Source organism: Brienomyrus brachyistius, chromosome 10, assembly GCF_023856365.1.
Source record: "Brienomyrus brachyistius isolate T26 chromosome 10, BBRACH_0.4, whole genome shotgun sequence".
Lineage (NCBI taxonomy): Eukaryota > Metazoa > Chordata > Actinopteri > Osteoglossiformes > Mormyridae > Brienomyrus > Brienomyrus brachyistius.
Window position 1 is genome coordinate 15,624,697 of NC_064542.1, and position 17,889 is coordinate 15,642,585.

The following is a 17,889-nucleotide window of genomic DNA, read 5'->3' on the forward strand; positions in this document are numbered from 1 at the left end:
ACTGGGGACCCTCCCCTTGCTCTTGCCAAGAAGATTACAGATTTTGTGTGCATTCCTGTTTAACGTAGCGGGACTTTACAGCCAAACGGGGCACTGGCTCCGGGCGGCTCTGTAGAATGTGAGAGCAGCTCTGGTCTGTTTCAGGGTGCCATTTATCTTCCTGCTCATTGGAAAATCAGCTTCACACCAATGTGTGAAGTGCTGTAGTTTATATAATTACTGAGGGCTCAACTACCATTTTATGGTCTTAAAATCTGAAGGTTGAAGAAGTTGAAGCATTTGGCTGACAACACAACACAAGAGAACTCGTTTGTCTTGCTGTTCGACTGGGGTGGGGGGTTGTGTGCTGTATTTGGGAGCTTCAGACACATTCTGAAGATACAGCTCAGGCACAGAGTAGATTGTCCTTCTCCTAACCAAAGAACATCTGCTCACACAGCTCTGCGAACTAAAGGGACCAGCAGTCAGGGGTGAATTGCAGCTAGTTGAGACTGGGCTGGCGTGAATATTACGTTTAACCCGGTTAACCCAATTAACCTGGTTAACCTAAATCCCTTTGATTTGCCTGAAGGAACTTTACAGTGAAACAAAACTCTGGGTGATAAAGCTGAAATACACTGTTTTTACTACAGGAACAGCAAGGGTCAGCTAATGTAAATGAGCAGTGGAGTGACTGGAAAGAGAGATAAGTGAAGTTACTGGGCTGGGTTTGTAGGGGGTCTGTAATGTCCCTGTGCTGCTGGGCTGTTTGGATGTGATGCTATCAGAGGTCCCCACATGTGAGATACTCTGGGGGGGCTTTGCTGTGCTTTGTGCTAACCCCCCCCCCCCCCTCGTTTGCCGTGGCTGTAGGAATGTTCTGTCACAGGTGCCACCCCAGATGAAAGGGGCTCTAAAGCCTTTTATCAATGACATGGAGGGTCCTGGTCACCGTGGGAATCGGTTAAACCTCGGAGCACGCGATTGAACTTTAACCAGAACGAGGTCGTTTGCATGACGAGAGCCAGACCGTTTTCCAATAGGGGTGAAGAGGACACTGCAGAAATTCATTCGCAAGAGGGAGGAAGAGGCTGATTTTGGCCGAAGAGACGCCAGCAAGCTTAGACTGGTCGCGATCACCATTTAGTAATGTGTCACCTGAGAAGCTGCATGACTGCATTTTAGTGAAGGCTGATATAGTTATTGTGTATCTACAGTCACAAACTGTAGCAGAACCGAGGTATAAGACCCGACCCGGCTGGTGGGTGCGTAGCGTCCAGTCGCCTCTTTGTTTGTGGCATTCTGACCAGTCCAGATGTACAACCGTGTTTCTGTGCAGCCTGTCTACACGGCTGATTCGGGTGCTTATGGTGCAGAGCTCTTGATGAAAAGCCCCTCCTTCAAGCCAAAAAATCCCAGGACCTCCAGAGGGGGGGGGCGGGGGAGGGGGCAAACAGTGGGCAATGTGTGGCTAACACGTTTAGCTACACTCTCGGCTCACATTGCGTAAAGGTGACCTCACACCAGGGTGAAGGCTGTTCAGTGGTGAAGGCCTCTGTTCAGTGGTCAACCTCATCTGGGGTGTCTCAGTTAAGCCTACTGACGCAGAGACATCAGATTCTACACATACAGGAAGAGCTATTTAACAAGCATGTTTAACAGCCCCTCACCCTCCTTCCTCTATAAACAAACAGGGGGTGCTGGTGGATGCAAGAATGGAGCGAAGAAGCGACTGTCAACAATGCAAACAGTGTATGTGTGTTTGGCTCCTCACGCTCAGTTACTTGGGGAGCCAAGACTTTATCACACCCCTACTGATACTGGATACCGCTGACTGCCTCTCTTACTTACGTGGGAGTGGCAGTGGACGGCCTAAGGAGGCCTCGCCTCGAGGCACAAGAGTCAGGAAACACATGTGTTTGGGAAGCTCACCTAGGGAGTATCAGTCAGTTTGTCCAGTCTTTGCAGGCTGAGTAATGAAGTCCCGGCATTGCGGAGACCACGCCATACGCTGGCTCAGCTCGGCAAACTCCATCATCCTGGAGTGGATGCAGCAGAACCAGTAATTATAGAATCCGCTCATCCAAGTCTCCCGATGGAATGCGGTGCAGAAACTTTAATGGCAGGGAATCCATATCTGCCTACAAAATCACTCGTATCTTGAGACTGAATTGAACAGATTCCTTTGTAGGGGCGGGATACCTATTGCACCATAAAATAGAGATTATGTTACGGTTTATGACGTCCTTCCATGATTTTGCAAACCTTGCCTGAAGAAAAATGTACTTACAAACACAGAGTTAGGTTACGACCTCAGGGAGAATTATGCAGATTGTTCTTCTGCACTACAGACTCCTACCAGCAGAGTCATCACTGAAATTTGTTCCCTGGTTGCTTCCTCCTCCTCCGTACAGCCTGAAGAAGTAACAGATTGCCTATTGTCTGTGTACTTTTAAAGAGCTTATGTTTGGGGGCTGGCATATGAAATCGATTCGGGTCGTGCCCCATCACGGCTGTTTATTACATTAAGTGGTGAGTCCCTCAGAATGCATGTTCTGGCCGTGTCTTGCTGCACTCCCTGCCAAGATGTCCAGATGTCAGAAGGAGACATCGGGTGAAAACCCCTGAGGTCACCACACTCCCACACCGGTGCCAGTCTGGTCACATGAGATCAAACTTTTTCTAGAGGTCCCTTGAGGTGACAGAGGCTAATTGGTAGCTTAATGTTGCATATTGCCCAGATATGCTCTATAGCACAGTGCAGAATCTGAGCTCGTTATCTTATGTCTGTCCGGCTGGTGCGGCATGATCAAGCTTCTCGATTATGCTACGCTAGATCAGACCATGCTTAATCTGATCAAACTGGAAACTTCATCTTGGATTTGCAAAAATAACACTGGGATGTCCTTTCAGTCTTTGTGAAGTTGTGTTAAATAACAGGGGTGCATGGTGGAGTAGCTTTATAGCATGTACCTAAAGCATGCCGCGACATACATGCATACATACATCTGCTCCTGGATCATCAAACAGTGCTGGAGTGGACCTAATACCCCTTTAAACTTCGACCATGGAGGAGCGACATGATGCTGCGATTAAATATACTGCATGGTGAGCAGCGGAATAAGGGGACAGTGAGGAGTGTTGGAGGGTTAGGGTGTGATACTCTGGAACAGGTTTCCCAATGAACTTTGGAAATGTAGGAAGACGGGATGTGCGGTTCTCAGATTCCTGACTGGTGGGGTGTCCAGGTCCCCTGCACACTGGGTCGGAAATCCTGTGGAAATCCAAAACGGTGAACTCGAGCAAAGGGTTCATGGGGAAACGGGAGCTGTTAGCCCAGGCTAATGTGCGCTAGCGTCCATTTCGCTGTCACCTTTGTTCAAGTGACTGACGTTCTGGAGGCGATCGTCTGTGACGGGGGGCATCCAGGTAAAGAAGCTCCCAGGATTAAGCCTTAGAGACTTGTTCTTGACGAAATGTGTTTGATCTGTAAGCGCTCGTTCAGATTCCTGCATCCCTCAAATGGTATCATGCACACTTTTGAGTACTTCTTCCTGCATTTGCTGTGCTGATACTGCTTGCAGAAATGATTTATGCAGGCCTAACATATATTTAGAATGCATGTTTCAGATATACATGGAATGGGTTAGTTGTCGCCATTGAAACGCAAGCAACATTCTGCGTGCTGAAAAAGGCGTTTGGATGGAAATAGCCATTGCACATCTTGATTCGATTTGTCATTGCAGTAAAGCTTAGGGTGACTTTGAAATGTAAAGTTGGGTTTGGGTGTTGCCAGTTTAGGACTTTGCAGTAGGGACACCATAATGGACCCCGACCACATGGTTTTCACAGCCATGGAGCACCTCGTGACGGAGCTGAATGTCCTCCTGAAGCTGCTGGACCATGAGACCTTAAGTTCTGCCACAGTGGAGAAGAAGATGGCCGTCAGGAACTTGCTGAAACAGCTACACCCTTCAGGTGAGAGCGCCATCCGCAGGCTGGGGAGGAACTGCAGGCTGAACCAATGCTGGGAAAAGTCACAATCTGGCCAAAACTGGATACAGAAGGTTAGGGTTTGTGGGAAGAATAGTCAGGAAAAGGTCATCATTCATTAGTCATTTTTCAGGAAGAAAACTGTATTAATGATTCTCTCTGTCATTGCGTGATTCACAGTGAATGGAACTGACTTCACATACATGAACACCTCCATCTGCAGAAATGGCACCAGCTTTGTGGAGTCCCTGTTCGAGGAGTTTGGTGATTTTGGCCGTCTTCTCTCCTCACGTGTCATCTGGTGACCCTGTCAACCCCGGCCATTGTCCAAGTGCGATTTCTAGAAGCTCTTGCTCCATGTGTTTGCAGACTGTGACCTGCGAGACCTCAAGGATGCAACAGACGAGCAAAAAGACGAGAGGGAAGAGGGAACACGGGAGGCGCCCCCCCCTAAATCGGTGAGCTGAGCAGCCGTGTGCCCCCACTGTAATACCCGCCTCGACCATAAATAGCCAAGGGAAGAAGTAAATAAGCGGTGTGCTTGGGAGAAAGAGGTAAAGCCCTTTAAAGTGGACTGAGTGCCGCAGAGAAGAGCACTCCCAACTGTAAGGATCAAAGAAGGCTGCTGTCTTCAACGTCATGCACCAAAGCCCCAGAACAGGCTTTGTGGAAAAATAGGGCAGTAATCCTGCAAGCAGGCTTTTTGTTCAGCTGTTTTGGTTATCCGGTTCGTTTAATGAGTATGTTTTTGCTAGTCTTGTCATTAGATGTGCGTTAGTTGTCCATGTCGCTAAACCTTTATTGTGAACGCCACATAAAAAAAGTGTTTTCAAAAATGTGTTTACCCTCTTACAAATAAGCTCAGATGCATTTCCTGTTTTAAAATACATTTCCTGTCCTGAAAATGCATTTCCTGTTTTTATAAAGTACAAAAACAGGAGCCCTTGCAGCTGTTCCAGATGCATTTGGAGAGACGCGTCTCTCTTGGCCAGTGAGATGTTTAGGGGCCCCTGAACATGCAGGGTTAGATGTATTTGGAGAGAAATGTCTCTCTTGGCTGGTGGGAGGTTTAGGGGCCCCTGAATGTGCGAGGTTAAGTCTGTTTGGAGTGACGTGTCTCTCTTGGCAGGTGAGAGGTTTAGGGATCCCTGAACGTGCGAGGTTAGGTCCGTTTGGAGAGGCGCATCTCTCTTGGCTGGTGGGAGGTTTAGGGGCCCCTGAATGTGCGAGGTTAGGTCGGTTTGGAGAGGCGCATCTCTCTTGGCCAGTGGGAGGTTTAGGGGCCCCTGAATGTGCGAGGTTAGATTTATGGGGCGGCCCGACAGCGTATAACTCCTAGGTGTAGCTTTGCACGGCTTGGGACAGCCCAGTCAACCTTTCCCCACTTTCTTTCAGAGCCCAGTAGACACACCACCCCCCTTGCCCACAACTCCACCTCCAGAAGATTACTATGAGGAGGCAGTGCCCCTCAGTCCGGGCAAGGCCCCCCAGTACATCACCACACGGGGTGAGTACATTCCAGAGAACAGCCAAGTACCCCGACGAGCAATGCACACCCATCACTTGGATTCTTCCTTAGGTATATGTCTTTCATATTTGCCTTCTACACCTTTCTTAGGCAGCTCAAGCCCCCCCAATTCCATTGATGGATACTATGAAGATGCTGACAGCAACTACCCCATTACCTGCATTAATGGTCAACATAAGAATTCTTGTAAGAAAACAAAAGGCTCTGATAGTATGATACATCACTTCTCTGAATGAGCAGTTAGAATATGGACGGATGGATGGATGGATAGTTAAATCTTTCATTTTTGTTTGCAGATAATGACTCAGACGCTCTGAGCAGCTCCTACGAGTCCTACGATGAGGAGGAGGAGGAGGCAAAGGCCCAGCGTCTAACTCACCAGTGGCCGTCGGAGGAAAACTCCATGGGTCCCGTGAAGGACTGCCGCATCTGTGCCTTCCTCCTGAAGAAGAAGAGGTTTGGCCAGTGGGCCAAGCAACTGACTGTCATCCGAGAGAACAGGCTGTTGGTGAGTCCACAGGGTCATACAGGCTGGGGGTGTCCAGGTCAGGCTCAAGGGGAAGGACACATGGCAAACTAACCCAAGACAGGCTTTGCAGGGACCCGCACCAGGCCCTATGAACCCAGCTGCACAGTATGAAAGTTTTAAACTGACCTAACGACTTACAGTCCGATAAATAACGGTCCGATGAATAAGGAATCCCCTGCTGTGTCTCTCTGCTCCAGTGCTACAAGAGCTCCAAGGATCACACGCCGTACATGGACCTGCCCCTCAGCTTGTGCAGCGTCGTCTACGTGCCCAAGGACGGGCGTCGCAAGAAGCACGAGCTGCGCTTCTCACTGCCCGGCGGGGAGGCTCTAGTGTTGGCCGTGCAGAGCAAGGAGCAGGCGGAGGGCTGGCTCAGGGTACTCTCCTGTCCTCGTACTCACCGCTTCTTCCCATGGGTTAAGCTGGGCAGCTCAGGCTTAGTGATTTGCCCAAGTGATACATTCATGATAATATCGATTAGAAGCTGCACTAGGAATGCTTACAGATCCAGCTTCCACTGCCCGGTTGTGGGCACGTCGCTGGCGCCTCATACCCATGGTCTCCGGCAGAACCAGTCCGGCAACCTTCTCTGCACATGCTGGTCATGTGGCCACATCATGAAGGGACTCTTTGTCCACAGATCATCCGGGAGGTCAGCAGCCCTGGTCCCAGCAGCGCCAGCTCCGACGCCTCCAGCTCACCCTCTAACGTCTACAAGACAGAACTGGACAAGGTGCCCTTTTCTATGGTTTTCAGTCCACCTCACTACCCAGGTTCTTACTGCCCCCTATTTGTCACAGGTCACGTGCTCCCCGATTGACACTCTTCCAGCTCAGTAAATAAGCAAGTAGCGTAAAGTCACGGGCGGGAGACAGTCACTCTCTGGCTCTAGCCACCAGGCTGTAATTCCGTCTGACCTCCAGCGGAAAGGCCCCCGTGCTGGTCTCCCTGCGTCAGCACGTGGTGCAGACACACCCCCGAGAGTGATATTTGAGGTTAAAGGCACAGCAGTAGAATTCTTAGCAGCTACCCTGGCTGAGGAGGTTGCAGTTAAAGACAGCAGCATGTAATATAGCTTCACCATCGTGTGGCTCGTGAGCTCAGGAGGAGGAAAAGGAATGCTGAGCAGATTTATGGCCGGTGCTGAAGGCTGCGAGGGCCAACTTGTAGTGGAAGGAGACGCCGTTGCAGAAACATGTTTCCTACCTGCCTGCTTCCTGTGTACCTGCTTTTGCTGAGCAGATCCTGTGGCAGTTAGTTCTGTGTACCTGCACTTGCTATGCTGATCCTACGGCAGTTAGCTCTGTGTACCTGCATTTGCTATGCTGATCCTACGGCAGTTATCTCTGTGTACCTGCATTTGCTATGCTGATCCTACGGTAGTTAGCTCTGTGTACCTGCATTTGCTATGCTGATCCTACGGCAGTTAGCTCTGTGTACCTGCATTTGCTGTGCTGATCCTGTGGCAGTTAGCTCTGTGTACCTGCATTTGCTATGCTAATCCTACAGCAGTTAGCTCTGTGTACCTGCATTTGCTATGCTGATCCTACGGCAGTTAGCTCTGTGTACCTGCATTTGCTATGCTGATCCTACGGCAGTTAGCTCTGTGTTCTTGCATTTGCTATGCTGATCCTACGGCAGTTAGCTCTGTGTACCTGCATTTGCTATGCTGATCCTACGGCAGTTAGTTCTGTGTACCTGCATTTGCTATGCTGATCCTACGGCAGTTAGTTCTGTGTACCTGCATTTGCTATACTGATCCTACGGCAGTTAGTTCTGTGTACCTGCATTTGCTATGCTGATCCTACGGCAGTTAGTTCTGTGTACCTGCATTTGCTATACTGATCCTACGGCAGTTAGTTCTGTGTACCTGCATTTGCTATGCTGATCCTACGGCAGTTAGTTCTGTGTCCCTGCATTTGCTATGCTGATCCTACGGCAGTTAGTTCTGTGTACGTGCATTTGCTATACTGATCCTACGGCAGTTAGCTCTGTGTTCTTGCATTTGCTATGCTGATCCTACGGCAGTTAGCTCTGTGTACCTGCATTTGCTATGCTGATCCTACGGCAGTTAGTTCTGTGTACCTGCATTTGCTATGCTGATCCTACGGCAGTTAGTTCTGTGTCCCTGCATTTGCTATGCTGATCCTACGGCAGTTAGTTCTGTGTACCTGCATTTGCTATACTGATCCTACGGCAGTTTGCTCTGTGTTCTTGCATTTGCTATGCTGATCCTACGGCAGTTAGCTCTGTGTACCTGCATTTGCTATGCTAATCCTACAGCAGTTAGCTCTGTGTACCTGCATTTGCTATGCTAATCCTACGGCAGTTAGCTCTGTGTACCTGCATTTGCTATGCTAATCCTACAGCAGTTAGCTCTGTGTACCTGCATTTGCTATGCTAATCCTACGGCAGTTAGCTCTGTGTTCTTGCATTTGCTATGCTGATCCTGCCTCGTTTGCTTCCGCAGAGACTGGCAGCTGAGAAGCATACTTCTGATTCAGACTTCATGGCAACGGGAGACATATCCGCCCTCAACAGGGACAACCGTGAGCATGGTGAGGCCCCCATAGCTGTTAATCTCTGTGCCCGAATTTCCATCTCAAGTGTATGTTCCTCTCTATTAATCAGTCATCTGCTCATGCACCCTATGGTTTTACACATTATTAATTTGTACAGTGTTATGGGATAAACACCCTGTGGAAACATGCCTTCTGGTTCCAGAACCACCACCCTTTGAGTCTCCAATCACAGCTCAAACCAAAGTGCCACCTGCCAGTTCTTATGGCATAAACAGTGGCTGGATCAAACTCTGGCACAGCAAACCCGGATCTCCTGTATGGCCCAGCGACCTTCCAGGTGGCCACAGAAGTGCCCGTGACCCACAAAAAAAAGTTCTGATGTCATGCAGAGACAATAAGAGGAAGAGGCCAGGCAGGAAGCTTGTGGCTGTAGCCCTTCTTCCCGTGTCTTTAATGTGGGTGGGGGGGGCCGCGCGCCCTGCCCCCGTTTCCCCTCCACCTCCGGTCCTGTGGCCTGCTCCGTTCCACCCCTAGAGCGGCTGATTAATGATTTTCCTCTGCCCATGGCCGGCTGGACCAAGGGTGGCTGTTTTTTTTTTCATGTGGGAAGTAAGAGAGGGATGCTCCGTCTCTCGAGTGGATGTTTACAGTAACGCCGGCGACCACGTCACCTCACAAGTGGCGAAATAAACTGTTTCCAGCATCGCCTCATGGACTTCCAGTATCCGCAGCGAAAATGTAGAGAAATTGGGAAGAAGCGCTGTTTAGATATCGCGGCTCGAGCTGGCAGTGGTGCGCAACGTCCAGCTGTAAAAATGGCCGAGGATTTAATATTGTGAGTTCAGTTATTTGCTGTAGATAAAACTGTCCTCAGGAAACAGACCCTGTATTGAAGGGCCTTTCCCCCATTGCTCTCTGTGTACTTTGAATAAATGAAAACAATGGTGATGTCGAAACACGAAACCAGCTTTGAGCAGTGTAACAATATTACAGCGAGCAGTGTAACAATATTACAGCGAGCAGTGTAGCAATATTACAGCGAGCAGTGTAACAATATTACGGCGAGCAGTGTAACAATATTACGGCGAGCAGTGTAACAATATTACAGCGAGCAGTGTAACAATATTACAGCGAGCAGTGTAACAATATTACGGCGCTGTTCATCTGTACGATCTCAGGATTGGGGCTGTTTTTCACAGCCACGCCTCCCTCTAATCTATTTCCCAGAAATCCTGTCGGGCTGGCAGAGTATTAGGCTCCACCAAACTGTATGGGAGCGTCATGCCTTCCCACCCTTTTGACTTCTTGTTGTGTTCTGAGTGACAACACCTTCTACAGGATGTTTTAAACATTAACCTTCTCTCTCTACGTCATTGACATACGAGCAGCGAAGGGAGTCGTTCTTTCCTTTATTTCCCTCGATGGTTTATATTCTGTTTCTTTTGGCAGTGTTTCGTGGAGCACCCCATCCCCCCCCCCCCCCCATCCCCCCCCCCCCGATTGACACGTGTGTATCTGCATGTGTGTCCACAGGGAAGGCTAAGCGGGGTCCGCTGTCGGAACTCACGGGGTCGGTGAGTCGGGCCGCGGGGCGCAAGATCACTCGCATCATCAGCTTCTCGAAGAAGAAGCCCCCGCAGCCTGAGGAGCCCCGCACCTCCTCGCCCGACGACGACGACCCTCGCAGCGGTGAGCGGGGGGCCCAGGAACAGCCTCTTCATTTCGCTTCACTGAGGGACACCGATCGTCCCAGATCTTTGGTCGTGTCTTCAGCTGCTTGGTCCCGCTGGAGCTGATTGGAGCTCATCTCCATCAACCCCTCCCCCCCCCCAGGATACCTGAGTGTGCTGATGAACCAGTGCTGGAAGGAACGGTGGTGCAGTGTGCGCGGGGGGTCCCTGTACCTCCACCGAGACCGCGGTGACCAGCGCACCCACCTAAATGCCATTGCACTCCATGGCTGTGAGGTCATGCCCGGCCTGGGACCCAAGCACCCCTTTGCCTTCCGAATCCTGCGGAGTGGCAACGAAGTAGCAGCATTAGAGGTACGGCGGGGGGAGATTATCAAATGAAAACTTCTGATATAAAGCCCTCAGTTAGGTCAGTAGCAAAAAGAGTCTGTAGGATTGCACATGGATCAGCCCCGGGGGGTTTCCATGTGCATATTGCGGGTGTCTCACGTTTATGACCTCCGCCTGTCCTCATTTACCCACAAGGCCAGCTGCTCGGAGGAGATGGGCCGCTGGCTGGGGATCCTCTTGGCCGGGACAGGTTGCTCCACAGATCCGGAGTCCTTGCACTATGACTACGTGGATGTGGAGACCATCGCCAACATCCGCGATGCTGCCCGCCACTCCTTCCTGTGAGTCAGCGCAGCCCGGAGCCCTGAGTTGGCCCCCTGGGCAAGGGCCTCGGCAAGATGGCGGCCGTTTTAAAGCGACGGTTCCCTTTAACGCCATTATCATCTGCTGTGTGCTCAAGATCGCCACCCACAGAAATACACAACATCCGTCTATCTTCCACAACTGCTTATGCAGTATAGACACTTGCTGAAATACGCAATGCAGGCAGCTCTCGAGTTACATAAATCCGACATATGTAAATACAGATTTATGCAAAAGATATGAGGTACATAGAGTTTATAGAATCACTAACTCAAAAAGGCAATTTACATCTATAAGTAAATTTACAGTGAAAATACATTATTTAAACTTCATCTCTTCGTTTATTTAATGTGTTTTTTTTATTATACATTACTAGTATATTTTTCCACTTTTTGCTATTAGGTGTCTTGAATGGTATTTAGAGATAAAACTGACTTTTGTAAAATTCCTCTTCCGTAAGTGTCTGTGGAACAGATCACTCATATCAGCCGAGATTGAATCCTTCCCACTCAAATAACACACTGACCCAAAAGCAGACACCCCTAAGGACCGTGCTTTAATTCCCCACGGAACGTCCCACCCAGGGTGGAAACCATGCTGGCTCTGCGTCATGGTGTTCTCCGTGTTCCCTTGCTTAGGTGGGCGACCGCAGACTCCAGGACCTACGACGAAGTTCCTTTTGAGAGCACACAGGTACCTGCCGCTCCATCCGGGGGGGTCGTTTCGGCATTGCTGCATATGGGAAGCTTTGACAAAAAAACCCTAAACAAGCATCTTGACTTAATGAGTCAGAGGGAGGACCAGGGGGTGGATTCCGTGGCGGCAGAGAGCATGATGGGTAATGACAGTGCCTTGTAAGCTGAAGGTTGCATTTGAGAGGATGATGGAGCTACAGGCCTCTGAATGTACCTCATCGGAATTGTATATAAATGAAATATCATCCAGCTGCATAAGGGAGTGTTTTGCTTTGGAGCACCAAAGTAATAACGGTGTAATGAGGTAATCTGAGCTCTTCTCCCTGATTGGTCATTTTCAACTTAGTTTATTTTTTCACAGTACTGCATCCAACGTGGTGCTTGAAGGAGACTTGTGAGGGGATCTCATCATGCTCTGTCATGTTTCCAGGGAGGCCGAGATAATAATGCACGAGGCTGGAAAGCAGACTGCGGCATCCGTTTATTTATCCAAGACAAAAGCTACTTCTGCGGAATGTGACCACATAACGCAAGATATCTCTGTCGACTATTAATTCTGAGAATTTACCACTAGACATAAAGGGATTTTTTTTATCATACCAATCTAAATCATTGGCCACAGTTTCACGATATTTTTCCGAATGGTGTTTATTGCTTAATTGTCACATGTAAGGTCAGCAGCTGCCCAGTAACGCCACAGAAACCCAGTCTGTTAGCACCTCCTGCTTCCCCTCACCCAGTATCCCACCTGTGGGGGACACAGCCCTGTTATAACCGTCCACATTTGGCTAGACAATTGTGTTTATAGAAACTATTGATTTAAGCCTACTAACTACTCCTGTCTCCTGTGTGTTTATTAGTGAGCGGAGTCGATAGCTGATGATAAGCAGAGATAAATATTGGACGTGTCATTTTTGTCTTGGAGAATTCTGGGTATTCCCAAACAGAGGGGTCCCTTTGAAGTTTAATGGAATTTGAGGGTTCTGTCCTCCATGCCCCTGTGTGAGAGTGAGACATACTTGGCCTCACCACACACCCCCCCCCCCCCCCATACTCACACAAACACACAGAAGTATGCCAAGATCCCCCACCCCTAACATGCTAACCCACGGCACTTTTTAGCCGGTGGGCGAGCTCAGGCCCTCTGCCCTGCCTGCTCTCTTGGATGATCCTCAGATCCCTGCTGTCAGTCAGCAGGGCTCCACGTGTGCGATCGCTCACCGCGGGACGCTCAGAACCGGCCTTCTGCCACAGGGACCCATTCCGGGTTACAGCCCCTGGGCTGCTCCTATGACCAGGCCCGTGTTCTGAGCACAACTGGCACATATTACCTGACAGAAACAAAAGGGCAAAATAAAAATTCTGGAATGTGAAACGTTTGATGTGTACAAATTATAACAATTTCATTTGTATATAGTAAAAGAGTAAATCGTGTTGATTCTGTCTAATCATACAATTAAAATAATTTAAAGTAAAATTAATTATCACTTTGGTTCTGAAGCATAAAGCTAATAAAACAAGCTCTTAAAATGAAGGGACGGTAGTTTCCTTCAGGCGGTTATATTCTGGCTGTAAATTTTTACAACCACTATATAAACTGTGCTAATTACAGCTGCTTATCTTCTGTTAGCAATGGCACCCAGAATGCAATGCAGCACGTCTGCTGCTGAGAGCACTTCCTGGAATCTCCTGACCTGTGGGCTTTGCTTAGTCTGCCCTGTGATACCTGGCAAACATGCAGCTGGTTGAAGGTCTAGATAAGGGAAAGGCTGCCCGGACTCTTGGAGGACACGAGGGAATTCAGTGTAAAAGAAACATAAAACAACTGACATTCTGTACCTGAGTATTTCGTTTATTAAACACTTACAGCTATTGCTTTTTTGTTTCTCAAGAAGCCATTAAAGCTGATTTGTGGACTCAAACAGAGATAGAGGTTGTTTGCAATGTGTATGATGCACATTACCAAGAGCCCCTGGTCTTTGGGACCTGTTCCTTTGTTTTAAAGTTGTCCCATGTTCTGACAGTGTGATTATTGAAAAGTTTATTTTCTCAATTCATTTTTTATAATATAGTAATAATTGACCTCTTCTTCCCTTGTCCCCTCTCTCTCCTTCCCTTATCCCTTCTCTCTCCTTCCCTTGTACCCTCTCCCTTCTTCCCTTGTCCCCTCTCCCTTTTTCCTTGTCCCTTCTCATGCGCTCTCTCGCTCTCCCCATCCCTCTCTCCCACTATCTCCCTCACCTTCTGCTGTCCACCCTCACACAGCCAGAAGAAGGGGTTTCTAAGCTAGGAGCTCAGGTGAAGCGTCACTCCTCATTCTCCAGCAGAGATACCCAGAAGGTCACCCCCTTGGTCACAGTCAAACGGCATGGCTCCAGTAAGGATCCATGGTGCTGTTCTCCGTTGCAATGGCCAGTCTTGTGATTTTTAGGGCTGTGTGTGTGGCCAAGTGTTTGTCTGTGGTGGGGTGGAATCAAGGTGTCTCAGAGATGAGTTATGGCTCCCTGGCACTGGAGATCATACCTGCTTTCAACTTTTTCATTTCCCAGAAGCACAGTTGATTTATATGTGTGTGTTACTTGTTGGTCTAAGATCTGTGTTGCGATATGATACCCATAGAATACGCCTTAAGATTAAGGTTCCTTCACTGAAATCCAAATCAAGTTTGCACAATTTTAATTTTAATTTACTTCTCAGTCTTCCCATCCTCTACTGGTTTCGTAGGGCTTTGCCCCTCCCTCTCCATAAACACCACTGTTCTGAACCTTACAGGCGCAATAAGGCTGTCGGAGGGTAACGTTAAACTGTGTGTTAACGTGTACACATGGGCAGTCAATAAGGCGGATCCACAGCTAAACACATTTACCAGACCAGCAGAGAGTAGTGAAGTCCTCGAGAGGTTTGCTGCGTTTATATGCGTTTCACGCCTCTCCCTGGCTTTCAACCCCAATTACTGCCTGTGTCACTCTGCCTGCTTTATAGAAGGGAGGCTGCCAAATGTAAGTTGGGAAGTGGATACTTCAAAGACGGACCCGTCTTGCCACGGGATCATGGCGTAACCCGAGACTTACGGGCTGTTCTCGGGGTCTCTAAGCTCCTAATCTTTATAATCTCTCTAGAGGCTGGTAGGGAGGTGGGAAGGATACCTAACACTCTCACCACCGCACAGGCCAAGCCAGTCCCCCTTTGGACATCTTGTGTGATCTTTTGGAGACACGTGTGCAGTACCTGACTGAGGAAATAAACTCCGTCCCTCACTCCTGCCGTTCCAGATGCAAATCAGTACGGGAAGTATGGAAAGACCCGTGCCGAGGAAGACGCGCGGAAGTACCTGATGGAGAAGGAGACACTGGAAAAGGAGAGGGATGCGATCAGAAACAGCCTGCTCTCATTGCGCAAAGAAAAGAGGGAAGCCAAGGAGGAGCTGAAGGGGGCTACGGGTAAGAGGGGAAGACAAGGAGGTGCAGAGGGAGGCTATGGGTAAGAGGGGAAGACAAGGAGGAGCAGGGGGTGGCTATGGGTAAGAGGGGAAGACGAGGAGGTGCAGAGGGGGGCTATGGGTAAGAGGGGAAGACAAGGAGGTGCAGAGGGGGGCTATGGGTAAGAGGGGAAGACAAGGAGGAGCGGGGGGTGGCTATGGGTAAGAGGGGAAGATGAGGAGGTGCAGAGGGGGGCTATGGGTAAGAGGGGAAGACTAGGAGGTGCAGAGGGGGGCTATGGGTAAGAGGGGAAGATGAGGAGGTGCAGAGGAGGGCTATGGGTAAGAGGGGAAGACTAGGAGGTGCAGAGGGGGGCTATGGGTAAGAGGGGAAGACGAGGAGCAGATGGTGGCTACAGGTAAGAGGGAAAGACAAGCATCTCACATGTTCACTATTTTGTTAAAAAAAAAAAAACAGGATGCAGCTTCATGCTATATGGTTCAACTAAAGACTGGAGTGTCTTGGTTAGTCAGAGGTCATGTAGATGCTTGTTCATCAGACTGAAGGAAGGATTAGGTTGATATGCAGAAGTTAGTTTCTCCTGGAGTTCTAGCACCCCCTACTGTCAGAACATAAAATAGCCCACTAATCTGTTCAGAGAACAGCTGTAGCACTGCTTGTGGTGCAAAGTATCATGAACTGGATAGGGGGCGTCTGATATGCGATATGGATCCAGCAGTATGCCTCTGCTTGCACAGGTAAACAGAAGAAGATCTTGGAGGAGCGTGTGGCCCAGCTGGAGGAGGGCTGCCGGGGGAAAGAGGCAGACCGTGTGGATCTGGAGCTCAAGCTGACGGAGGTGAAGGAGAACCTGAAGAAGTCGCTGGCAGGAGGAGTGCTGGGAGCTGCGGGGGACGTTAAGCAGGTGCCCAAGGTACTGTCCTTACGGAGTAGAAGTAAACATGGCTATAAATATCATGGCCAGCAAATCTAATCATGCTATAGTGCCTCAGGGCAGATTAGTTTAGGGTTAAAAAGCCATAGCGTGTGGGATGCCCACATAGTGCTAAGTCACTGCCTGGTTGAACTCAATGGGAATCATGGGTTAGACTGTTTAATAGGCATCAGGTTTAGACCATTGTCAGGACATGGTAACCACCAAGCCCCCCCCCCACTTTCACACTTAAACCTGCACCCATTCGCCTCTCCAGGGCGGCAAAGCCGACGGCCTCTACAGTGACTCGTCTTTACCAGTCAACTGCGCCTCCGAAATGCGAAAGCGCCCCGCCTCCATCTACGCCTCCACCAAGGGGAGCGTGATGCAGAAGGCCAAGGTGACTGGGGCTCGCTTGCATGCTAATGCTACCAGAGTGAGGTTTGGGAGGCACAGCGGGAAGGGCTGGTGCCTCGAAGGGCATGGGGTTATGTGGGCTAGAGCCTCCAAAATGCCCATGGTGTGTGTGTGTGTGTGTGTGTGTGCCCTGTGATGGCTGGGATAAGCTTCAAGTTCACCACAACCCTGTACTGGAGAGTAAGATGGATGGATGGATGGATGGATGGATGGATGGATGGATGGATGGAAGGAAGAGTTTTTAGTTAGGAATCTAAAAACCTTTATGTTTATATGAAAATATGTTTGATCCATCTTTCATGATGTGATTCTGTCATTTGTTCACAAACAAATTGAACTGTCGTTTGCATCTTTCCATAGAGGAGTGTAAAATGAATCACTGCTTACTGTGTATACACAGGAATGGGAGCAGAAGAAGAGCACTTAAAGAAGGTTCTGGTCCGTAGGCATTCGCACTGGAGGATAATGTATCATTGGTGATAGGGGTGGACCCCTCCTAGATACAGATACAAACAGAAACACACAAACACACGAATTAAAACACTTAAAAACTGCCCTCTTCTTCTGATTGGGCGACTGAGAGAGTGACGTGCCATGGAACCCGGGGATGGTGCTACCCTGACACCACTTCAGGACCACCGCACACATTACAGCTGGCTGGGTGTCATATTGGAGACACGCAGGGCGCAGTTAGCAGATTACAGGAGGACTCCTGTTTATGGATAAGCAGTGAGACAGATGGACCTGGGTGGAGGAAATGTGTGAAGATGATAGAAAAGACACCACTTCAGTCATCACTAAAGAGGAGAACATGCGAATACTGTGAGATACTCAGCAAGAGGCTTTAAGTAAAGTATTTTAAAGTATTATATTGTTATACTGCTGTAAAACAGGAGAGAAGACAGATATATGTTTTGTATGTTTTTATTTTTATTGTGCAATGTTGTCATTGTAACTAAAGGAAAATGTGTAGTAATAAAGTTATTGAAGATTGTCTATGAAACGTCCTGGTCAGCAACCAAGCCGAGCATGTCGCTGGATCTTACGCAGGAATACGTGATGGCAGTGTGACAGACGCCAGGCGCTTCTGGACATGGTCTCTTTCAGTTTGGGTTCAGCAAATACTGAATTATGTTCACATCTTAGGAAAGACATTGTTATCATTTTGCAAGAGCTAACAATGGTAATTATGTTACAGAGCTTATATTTTACGAGTATTTCAACTGCAGTTTCTTATTAACCCTTATCTGGCCTTAGCACTTTATTGTTTTTTCATTAGACTTTTTTACATGGAGACGGTGACGGGGAAATAAATAAAAAAAAACATTAAATTTGCATTTTGTGCACCAAATCAGTATCCCAAGTAAAGTCTGTTTCTTAAGTGTTTCTAAATGAAGAGGTGAAAGAGTATGCGCATAATTTATCAGTCTTCGGACCATCTACCAGCATGGAGCCGTGGTGTGAACAGGCCCGTCGTTAATCAAACGGT

At 48.7% G+C, this 17,889-nt stretch overlaps 1 protein-coding gene and 1 long non-coding RNA gene across 3 annotated transcripts in view; one reads left to right on the plus strand and one right to left on the minus strand.

The window, feature by feature from the left end:
* The window catches only part of LOC125750530 (actin filament-associated protein 1-like 1), a 30,058-nt gene extending 12,307 nt beyond the window's left edge, over positions 1 to 17,751 (plus strand). For both annotated transcript variants that reach the window (XM_049028465.1, XM_049028464.1), the window contains exons 2-19: positions 3,832 to 3,957; positions 4,153 to 4,236; positions 4,342 to 4,430; positions 5,368 to 5,479; positions 5,591 to 5,686; positions 5,797 to 6,008; positions 6,227 to 6,406; positions 6,670 to 6,762; positions 8,500 to 8,587; positions 10,085 to 10,240; positions 10,385 to 10,596; positions 10,768 to 10,913; positions 11,574 to 11,628; positions 13,896 to 14,007; positions 14,903 to 15,070; positions 15,808 to 15,983; positions 16,261 to 16,383; positions 16,801 to 17,751. In XM_049028465.1, coding sequence (XP_048884422.1) covers positions 3,832 to 3,957; positions 4,153 to 4,236; positions 4,342 to 4,430; positions 5,368 to 5,479; positions 5,591 to 5,686; positions 5,797 to 6,008; positions 6,227 to 6,406; positions 6,670 to 6,762; positions 8,500 to 8,587; positions 10,085 to 10,240; positions 10,385 to 10,596; positions 10,768 to 10,913; positions 11,574 to 11,628; positions 13,896 to 14,007; positions 14,903 to 15,070; positions 15,808 to 15,983; positions 16,261 to 16,383; positions 16,801 to 16,827 — 2,255 coding nt within the window. In that variant the 3' untranslated portion in view covers positions 16,828 to 17,751. The remainder of the gene's footprint in view (positions 1 to 3,831; positions 3,958 to 4,152; positions 4,237 to 4,341; positions 4,431 to 5,367; positions 5,480 to 5,590; positions 5,687 to 5,796; positions 6,009 to 6,226; positions 6,407 to 6,669; positions 6,763 to 8,499; positions 8,588 to 10,084; positions 10,241 to 10,384; positions 10,597 to 10,767; positions 10,914 to 11,573; positions 11,629 to 13,895; positions 14,008 to 14,902; positions 15,071 to 15,807; positions 15,984 to 16,260; positions 16,384 to 16,800) is intronic.
* Positions 7,416 to 7,833, minus strand: LOC125750534 (uncharacterized). Its single transcript, XR_007400366.1, has 3 exons — positions 7,728 to 7,833; positions 7,556 to 7,598; positions 7,416 to 7,469 (listed from the first exon to the last, which is right to left on the minus strand). It is a non-coding gene; the product is annotated as an uncharacterized LOC125750534 (long non-coding RNA).
* Positions 17,752 to 17,889: the final 138 nt, after the last annotated feature.